At 42.1% G+C, this 10,114-nt stretch overlaps 1 protein-coding gene across 4 annotated transcripts in view; it reads right to left on the reverse strand.

The window, feature by feature from the left end:
- GALNT15 (polypeptide N-acetylgalactosaminyltransferase 15) overlaps positions 1–10,114 on the reverse strand; it is a 29,300-nt gene that overhangs the window by 16,866 nt on the left and 2,320 nt on the right. For all 4 annotated transcript variants that reach the window (XM_026842381.1, XM_026842382.1, XM_026842384.1 and 1 more), the window contains 2 exons: positions 4,529–4,695; positions 3,617–3,821 (listed from right to left, as the gene is read on the reverse strand). In XM_026842381.1, the coding sequence (XP_026698182.1) occupies positions 3,617–3,821; positions 4,529–4,695 (372 nt within the window). The remainder of the gene's footprint in view (positions 1–3,616; positions 3,822–4,528; positions 4,696–10,114) is intronic.

Here is a 10,114-nt window from a genome sequence, read left to right on the forward strand (position 1 = left end):
CCAATAAGTAGGCTTACATGTGAAGTATATGGGAGGTTTTCAAAACAAGGAAAATAGCACAGAAATGCATGCTCAGATGCTGGGGTTGTTTGGGCTCTGGACAGATAACATCATGCTTCTCTGAGCCTGTGAGAAGGTAGAAAACAGATGGCTTATGTATTTGGTAGCTTGAAAAGCTGTGGTATGGGCCACTGAGAGGTGGAGAATCAGATGAAAAGAGATGAAGGAGTTGTGGTGCAAAATATTTCCCTTCTCTCTAGTGTATTACCATAAAACTAGAACCACACGGAAATTTTCTGGACAGCAGAACTCTGTTTCTATTCCTGTATCTGCAAGCAGAGGCTCCCATTCACTCCTGAATGGGAGCAAACAGCAGATGAGAACTTTTGACTGCTATGTTCACTTGTTATGCAGTTTGACAGTGTTTTCATTAAAGATTAGAGACCTAGAATCACAGTGCTAGAAAGAGGCACTTTGAATTTCAGAAACTAGCTAGGCTTCTTTTAATAACATCACAGGCTTCTGTTTCCTAACATAATATCTGAGCTGCAGTATAGGCAGTGCACCAGCACTGGGGGAAACAGCCCTTCCAACCAGGAGCAGGGGAAAGGTCCTAAGGGCAAGCTACCCCTTTACAAGCCACCTCTCTGACATGGTTATGGTACCCATGCCTTTTTTAGAGGTGGAATTCCTTGTCAAGGGTATAAACAAGGCTCATTTTGTTTTCATGAAGTATTCTCAGTATTTCTTAAATTATCCTGCTTCAGCATGGTGGTCACTATTTTTAGGTTAAAGGAACATGACACAGTTCATGATATGCCCCCTCTGCCTTTCACTGTCTTTGGACTGAATACAAAATAGCAGCTGTCCCCTGCGGTCTCCTGAAAAAGGTGAACCCCTCAAAAGATGACTGTAATAATTGCACAGCTGCATTACTATGCACCATGGTACTCACCTGGAATTATCCTGGAACACAAACAGTTGTCAGATGAAATGATCTGTGAGGCATCTCATCTAGTTTTCTAATGTTATCCAGGTGCCTACGGTATTCATCCTTGAATAATCCAAATGTCAAGGGATTTTTTGCAAACCGCTGAACCATTCTCTAGGCAATATACTAAGCTGATGCACAGCTTCCCAGTCGATTTGCTAGGTATGGTTCACAGAACTAGTGCCAGTCAAGGTGCCCATAAATGCATGTGTAATGATTTTAGAAAGACAATACTTCTGGGGAAAATAATTTCGATTGGGTTAGTGAATAAAACCATCATGTAGGGAGATGAAATGTCATCACCCAGAGCAAGTCAAATATCTGTCAAATATTTCCACACCTGTAAAACTGGAATAATTTTTCTCATGTTTGTCCTGTCTATCATTACCACAGGCTACTAAGGTATCTCCCTTTTTGTGAGTATGTTCAGCTCACAGTGAGGTCTCAGTTTGGGCAAGGGTCTCTCAGCATCACTCTAAAAGAGGTCACAGTAATAGTGGTAGATCTGATCGGGAGTCTAGAAAATTAGGTTTAATCACAATTTTCAAAGTTAAAATCTCCCTCCAGCTCCATTAAGCTCCTGCAAAGGTTTGAGCTTTGGAAAGGCTGCACTTTTCCTTGCCAGCAAACAACTCCTTCCCTCCCTCTATGTGATTGTTTTCCCATCCTGCCTCTCCAGCAAAAGTACATGATTGGTACATTGAGAAGAGGAAAGATGGATATTTCACCAGACACTGTAAACTTTTTTTCACTGTACTTTCCTCATTTGGGTAGTCTCTGAGAGTGCACATGATTCAATTTAACAGCTCCTCAACTGCTAAATGAAGCCAAGTTGACTCTGCTAATGATTTACATTTCCATGGTGATCTCCATGCAAGCATTACAAGCAGTTTTGGAAAAATCATGAATTAACTTCCTTATCAGGTCAGTGTTATTATCACCATTCTTCAACCGGAGAAAGAGGAACAGTGATGGAAAGTGATTGCCAGATGCCTTAGAGCCTGTCTTCCCTGTGCACTGGAGAATGGTACTGGTTCTCCACACTAGCAGTGACAAAGCTTCCAGGGACAGACACAGTGACTGATACATCATACAGAAGGGGATGGCTTAGCCCATATTATCCAAATGCTCTTCCACCTTTGTCCCATTAATCCAATTAGCCATTAGCTAACTCAGTGTTAAATTCTGCCCCTCTGGAGGAACGAATAAACGTATAGACCCTACAGAGGAAGCGAATCCCTTTCTCATGCCCTGGTGACAGTGCTACAGAAATCTCAGAGTGATAGTAGGCTCGGTGGCTTTGCATTCCTTCAGAAAGGATAATTTTTGACAGTGAATCACTTCACTTGTGGTGGGGTCTTAACTTCTCTCATGCCATTGTAATTCTCCATTCACTACAGCTCTCCTCTGAGACTTTTTGTAACTCTGAATTTCAGCAATACAGCCTTGAATAAGGACTGGCCAATTGATACAGTTTGGAGTTTTGCATGAACATCAAGAATAGACTGTAGCTCAAGGCAGAAGAATCATGAACTATATTAATAAGAAACCATCCAATAAGTCAGCAGACAAAAAATAATCTGCTTTTCCAAGAAGGACCTTTTAGAAAAGAATGTTCCTGACATCTTAGGGCAGCATTACTCTTTCTTTCAGTATTCTTAACATTTTCATCTGAATGATGTAATAATTTCTAAAAACTCACATTAATTCTCTTATAATCAAACATAATCAGCCATAAAAGCAGCTTGTTCCAGTGCCTGGGAACAGCCTTTGAAGGTCTTTAGTATGACTATTTAACGGTCTGGTAAGAGTTTTAATAATTTTTTTTCCTTTTACCCCCTGTAGCAATTATTCAATTTTTCCCAAGTGGCTTATGGGTAATGATAGACAAGTTAATGTACAAAATTTTCTTTCAGAAAAGTCCCTTTAATAAAGGATTTACTGCCATGTAATTTTTGAAATATTTGCAGTGATTTAGTCTCTTTGAAGGACCTGGGGACTGCATAGATGAGCTCAGCTAGAAAGCAGGCCCAAGCACCAACCTAAACATGAAAGACTCCGAAAATACAGATCTCTATCTTCCTCTGTCAGTTTGGTGTCAGTGAGAGTACTCACGATTATCTAGAATGGTTGAGACTGCCCATAAAGTTTATTTTTTTTCTGTGGAACAGGGATGGTATAGGTGACATTGGTATGTAGCCAAACTGGCTCAGGAGGACAAAGCATTTTATCCTTGGCTTCATCACTGAGACAGCTAAAACATAATAATAATGGAGTCTTGCAGTAGTTTCTCTGGTGGATGTTTGCCAATTTGCAAACAGCTTGAGACCTCAACTTTTTAAATTTAGAGTACCAGGAAGCTTTCTTATAGCTCTAACTGGAACCAAACTCTGACAGTTCAGTGATACTGGGTGTGGTGAGGGTTATCAGATGTGTGACCTATCCTGCTTCCCATGTATCTGTGATGCGTGTGGTGATAAGGTAGAAAATAAAAGCAATGTGACCAGAAGGAAGAAGGTAACCAAGAGAGGATTAAAAAAAAAAAAATCTCAGATCTTTCCAAGTACATCTCTTTCAGCAGAAATTAGCATATGCAGGCATCTCAGAGGTCACAGGGATATTTACCGGTTGCTGGACAGCCTGGCTAGGAGGGGTTCCAGCCAGCCCTTCTGACACTCGCAGTGTGAATCCATGAAGATGAGCACATCTCCGGTTGCCCGTGCAGCTCCTAGCATCCGACCTCGGATGACTCCAAGCCTCTTGTTGCTCCGGATGAGTTTCACACCATCCAGTTTAGAAATGTATTCACTCAGAGCTGACTTCAGGGGTCCTGTCAGAAACAGAAGAGTCACTGAAATGTTTTAGGTTTGATTCAAGCTGTAACAGAAAAGCAACAGGGAGTAGGAGATGCTACTTCTTGCTGGTAAAATGTTTTGGGGGCATTTGTTGTACATGGCCAAATAGGCCATGTTCCAAATACTCCCACAGCAGCATAATAACAAAGAGAAGTAGAGACTAATGGAAGCTGAGATTCACTAGGTGTGAAACTATTCCTGTGGGAAATTTAATAGCCTACTCTCCTGTTTTCAGCAAAAGGTGGATGTTCTCATCATCTCATAAAAGGCATGGATCAGAGTGAGATACTACAGGTGTTTGGCTTTCCCAAGTGCTTTGGATTATTTTAGCAGTGTGGAGTTTTCCACTCCATGCTTCAGCCAAAATCCAAGTCTGGAAATTATTACAGCAGATCTGGTCCAGTGGGAAGGCTAAGATTTGCATCCTGTGATCTTATTTTAAAGTAAGAAAGTTCAGAGTGATTGGAAATGATGGGGGGAAAAGCAGCATATTTCAAAGTTGAATGGTTAAGCTGAATTCTAGGAATGGAAGAGTGAAATCTGGCAGCCAGCTCAGGCCTCTGCTTAGCTATCTTCCTGAGGGTCTTCTTTGCCTTCTGCTTTCTTCACACACCTGGAAGAGGACAGTTTCTTCCCTGAAGCTCTGGAAAAAACAGCTCACATACAGAGAAATGGAGGCTACCTTGCTGGCTGAGATCGTCGACTAGGATGATATCTTTGAGCAAGGCCTTTGGGGCTGTGTCCATAATGCTGTGCACGGTTCTCAGCAGAGTAGACCAGGCTTCGTCATGGAAACAGATGATGACACTAGCAGTGGGCAGACTGGAGTCATATTCTTGCTGTAGGCACCTGCATGAGATCAAATGAGGAAGACACTGGAAACAGTGGTACAACTGGCTACTTTTTTCTCAGAGCAAAGTTGTAAGCTACACCTAAACCTTCAGGATGGAAAGCAGTTTAAGATCTCAGCTCACGTCTAATGAAGAAAAGGAATTATTAAAGTGTGCAAGACTGGAAAATGTGGTAATGACTCTATAAAAGTTAAAATACAAAAATAGGGAAGTTTTGCTGTGTTCTGGGATACTTTTTTCTCCTCTGGCTGCCTCAAAACACAGAGGTCTAACAGAAATGGTCCAGAAGGCAAAGAAAAACTAAAAAGACAATTAGACAAAGCAGAGAGGGGAATAAAGCAGGTCAAACAGCCTCCACCAATTTCCACATTTTCTCAAGAAATGGAGAAAAGAGCAAACTGAAATGCAATACCTTTAAGACTAATAAATATCTCATCTGCACAACAGATAGTGTATCAGTGTGCCTGTCCAGGATCCTAGTGAGTGAAGCCAATATTTCAGTCCTGTACAGGAAAGAAATGGTTCCTTACATGGGCAGTGAAAACAAATACAGACACATTTAAGAAAGTAAATGTAGTTCCCCTATAAAGTTTGTGCAGGTTGCTTTTTCCGATGAAAATGATTCACTGATGAATGAGGCTCTCAGCTGGGTAGATACACTCTATGTCATTTTCTGCTACTTACTTTACAACTTCAGATACCAACACGATCTCCTGCAAGAGGCCTGGCTGCACAGGTCACTGTACGACATTCCTAGAGATGCTCCAGAGTGCCAGCTGGGGCCCACGGCTCCTCAGTTTTCCATGGGGCCAATATTTCACCCATGACATTGAAACAACTTCCATAAAAATTACTGTGAATTAGAAGTTGCTTTGACAACTCACACATTTGAGAATGAAAAACACTTCCCGTTAATCCTCCCAGAATCTGTATATGAAAACTATAAAACCTCATCAAGCAATGGCTGTTTCACAAATGTAAGTAAAGGATCTACAAATTGCATTCACGACAAAAAGTGTTTACTGATGTGCCAGTCTTGGTTCAGAGACACAGAACACACTATATTGGCATGAGGATTCACATTTTCCAGAAAAGGCTTTCAAATGCCCATTGTAGTGATGCAAAGACTGTGCCTATATATCTGCTTTGCTTACATTAGAAAATACATTTTAAAATATTTTCATTTCCTGAGTAGCAGTCATTCAGTTTCCTAACTCATTTAATCTCTAGCAGCAAGAACTTCTTTAAGAAATTACAGAATTAGCTGTATGTGTCCCATTGTTATTTCATCATTTTTGTATTGCCAAGCCAATCATGGTACAGTTTTTACTGTTTTTAAACAATTAGCTACTCAGCAGAAGCTCATGTAAGGGATATAATTTTAATATTGCTATGTTTATTACTATTTTACTTAGTGCTTCTATTCATGCACTGAGGGCCTACGGTGCTAGACACTATCCAGACACAAAGCAGCTTATCATTCAAGAGAATTCACAGTCTGAATGATTTAACAAATACGAATAAATGAATACTATAGATACACTTCTGGGAATATAAATTTAAAATTACCAAAATTATAATAATTTATTCTATTTTATAATGTTTCACGTTAGTATCTTTTTTTATAGAGAGGCTAGGCTAACTTTGTAATCATCTTTACATTGTCCTTGGTTTACCAATTTTCTGTAAGCAACAATGCTGTTATTTCACAATTTCATACGGGATAATTGTTTCCATTTTCAACAGGATGGAAAAAAGGATACTCTCATGACTTGGCAGTGTTTGTATTTTCAGGCAGAAGAATCCAGAGGTAATTAAGAAAAGTGAAGATCTGATGCAGCCCTTTTACTACCAGCCAGTTTCCAACCAGGAACATTCAGTACAGCTATAAGCACGAATATTTCACACCATAATGCTACAATGCCTTTTTGCAAGTACTGTGGTTACAGTGAGAAAATGAGGCTGTTATGGAATCTTAATTGGAAAAGAATTGAAAATAATTGTACTTGAACACATAACCTAGGTGGTGAGTGTTTAGTTGCCATGGAGATTGGCAAAGACTTGCAATATAGATATCTAATCTTCAGATGCAAAAGGGTACTGGTATACAGAAATACCTTCCCTGTAATTTGGAGCAGTTTCATAGACTGTCCATCATAAATCAGCATTTCAAAAAGTCAGGGCCGTGACTGATACAGTGATTTAATCCAGTTTGAGAAAAATAAGGAATTGTCACATGCAGCAATGAACAGGAGAGCAATTCTGACACGGCAAAGGCACTGCCGACGGGGACTCCCACTCACCTTCAGGAAAATGTCTCGTTGAGATTCAGCTCCCAACAGCACTCACGTGGAAGCTATATTTTTGTGATGAAATTCAGAACATTTTTAGATACATTCTGAGTTTCTGTTTGCCTGGATATGTGTGACACTCAAGCCCGAGAGAGGAAAACAGATAATTTTTGGGGCAGAACCTCCACCATAAAGTCACAATGACAGGCTTGATTCAGGTCCACTGTCCTAGGTGGGTATCCATGGCAGCTGGACCAAGAGATAGCAGCAGAAAGCACTGTGAGGGATGAAGGTACCTCAGAGGATGAGCCTCGATGTGGAAAAACAACTTTCTAGTACAACTGGACAAGTTATTAGGCTTTTTCACCCAGAAACCCTGACTATGTCAAAACTGGTATTCAAAGTAAAACAAAGTACCTGATTCATCTGTCAGGGTAAGTTTTACTGTGGGAGCAGTAGTGATCCAGGAGTGCTGGAAGGACTGTTTTATGAATCTACTTTCGAAAAGTAGCGTAAAAATTCACCTGGAAAGGCATGCAGAAATGTGGGTTATGTTAGAAGCTGGGGTTGGGTGAGAGAGGTCTAAAGTATCACTTTTCAGGTGAGGCAGTTGGATCCCAGGCTGTCAAGGCACAGCACAGCCTGCAGGCTCTGGTTTGTTTCCAGCCAAGCTCAGTACTCTTCACATAAGAAGAAACTGTAGTTATGCTGCTCATCGCTCCAAGGCAAAGTACAACAGACCTCTTTATGTGATTTTTGTAAGGAACATGAACTAAGGATATCTTATGGCATTTAGCTTACATCTTACACTATTCTTTAAGAATAAACATGAAGAATGCACGTGTGAAGTTTGGCCAGTCTTGCTCTACAGTATCTAGAAGTACTTCACAATTAGTAGGCAGAGCTTCTGGTGTGAAGAATTTGCCATTTAATTTCAGGTGAAATGAGACTGAATCCATGGAGCTAACTCACTGAAATGCCTCTAACTCGTTGGGTTCTCTCTAACTACATAATAACAGACAATATTAGGAACAACATGATTCAAAAAGAATAGAAGACAATCTGATTCATTACTGGCTCACTCTCATTTTACACTGCTATAAAACTAAATTGATGGAGTTGTGAGCTAGGCCCCAAGAGTAAATTACACCTACAAATATCATAGAATCATAGAATGTTTTGGGTTGGAATGGACCTTAAAGATCACCTAGTTCCAACCCCCCTGCCCTGGGCAGGGACACCTTCCACTAGCCCAGGTTGCTCAAAGCCCCGTCCAGCCTGGCCTTGAACACTGCCGGGGAGGGGGCAGCCACAGCTTCTCTGGGAAACCTGTGCCAGTGTCTCACCACCCTCACAGGAGGATCCACTCCATGATCTTGCTGGGCACAGAGGCGAGACTGACTGGCCTGTAGTTCCCTGGGTCTTCCTTTTTTCCCTTTTTAAAAATGGGGGTTATGTTTCCCCTTTTCCACTTATGGGAACTTTACCAGACTGCCATGACCTCTGAAATAGGATGGATAGTGGCTTGGCCACTTCATCCGCCCATTCCCTCAGGACCCGTAGATGCACCTCATCAGGTCCCATGGACTTGTGCACCTTCAGGTTCCATAGATGGTCTCAAACCTGATCTTCTACAGTGAGCAGTTCATTCTCCCAGTCCACCCCTTTGCCTTCTGCAACTTGGGCTGTGTCACTGGAGCCCTTGCCAGTGAAGACTAAGGCAAAAAAGGTCACTGAGTACCTCAGCTTTCTCCATATCCCAGTCAACCAGGCCTCCCATTCCCTTCTGGAGAGGGCACGCTTTCTCCCTAGGTTTTCTTTTATCACCAATGTACCTGTAGAAGCTTTTCTTATTGCCCTTGACATCCCTGGCCAGATACAATTCTGTGAGAGCTTTGGCCTTCCTAACCTGACCGCTGACTGCTCAATCTCTGTATTTTTCCCAGGCTTTTTGTCCTTGCTTCCACCCTCTGTAGGCTTCCTTTCTGTGTCTGAGTTTGTCCAGGAGCTCCTTGTTCATCCATGAAGGCTTCATGGTGTTTTTTTTTACCATTGTGGTTTGTGTGTTGTGCCATAAAGGACAGGACTGGCTTAGAGGTAGACCTCTGCTGCAGGTTTATGATGTGGATTTAGATGTGGACAACTGTGAAGCCTCAGATGTCCAGATCTGTGGTTTCATTCAGTATGGGCTCTATAAGCTGTGGTGTTGATAGCTCTTTAGGCTGTAACTAGTCAGACAGGAAAACCCATCCAAGAGCTCTGAGACCATGGCTTAAATCTTACCAAGATTAGTATTCACTAAACCTGTCTCTAGTAGGATAGCCCTTCAGCTGCCAAAATAAAACGTTTTTTTTGGCTCACATCACAGGCAGTAAATCGGGGTCATTATTCCTCCTTTGAACATTGCATAGTTCAAAGAGTTGCCAGTGAAGCATGGTGAAAAATAACTGAAATAATATCAGCATCTCATTATTCAATGGCACTACCCAAATTAACACTGAACCTAGTCAGCAAGCATAGAAAAGAGTTTCACTTCTCTTTCCTTAATATTGTCTGCTTAAATTAGAGCCACCAGCTGTCATTAAATGTGTGAAAATCACGACTAGGAAAGATATTATATATATTCTGTGTTGTACTTGAAGTGTTTTCTGGTGCATCTTTCCACCATATCCTGGGGGAAAGCTGCAGTTAACTTGCATTACAGGAGGCAAGAAAGAAAGATACCCACCCATACATATCCCTTTCCCTCTCCTCTGGGCAGGGGAGCGTAGATACACCTCAGCCCCTTTTTAAGAATTGTGAGCTTCTCCTGGGCTTTTGGGAGTAACTGGCTCTCAGCTCCCCAAGCTTCAAATGCAACATGTGGGGGCTCCACGCACAGCCCTTGTCCGTGCAGCCCGGCTGCCGCTAGCTACTGCAGCCGCGGTGGCAGATCTGGTCAGACAGAGCCATCTCCACCCTCCTTCCCCCCAGGATTTTCCTTTCAGTGGTTGTCGGGTCACTTACACTAAAAAAGCCAAAAGCCCCAACTCCTGACGGCTCTATCACGCCGTAAGCCCGGCGTCCCCACAGCCCTGGCCGAGGCCCGCCGTGGGGAGACGGCTGAGCGGGCCCGGGGCAGGCGCC

This window comes from Athene cunicularia, assembly GCF_003259725.1.
Source record: "Athene cunicularia isolate RWA chromosome 2 unlocalized genomic scaffold, athCun1 chr2_part1, whole genome shotgun sequence".
NCBI classification, from domain to species: Eukaryota; Metazoa; Chordata; class Aves; order Strigiformes; family Strigidae; genus Athene; species Athene cunicularia.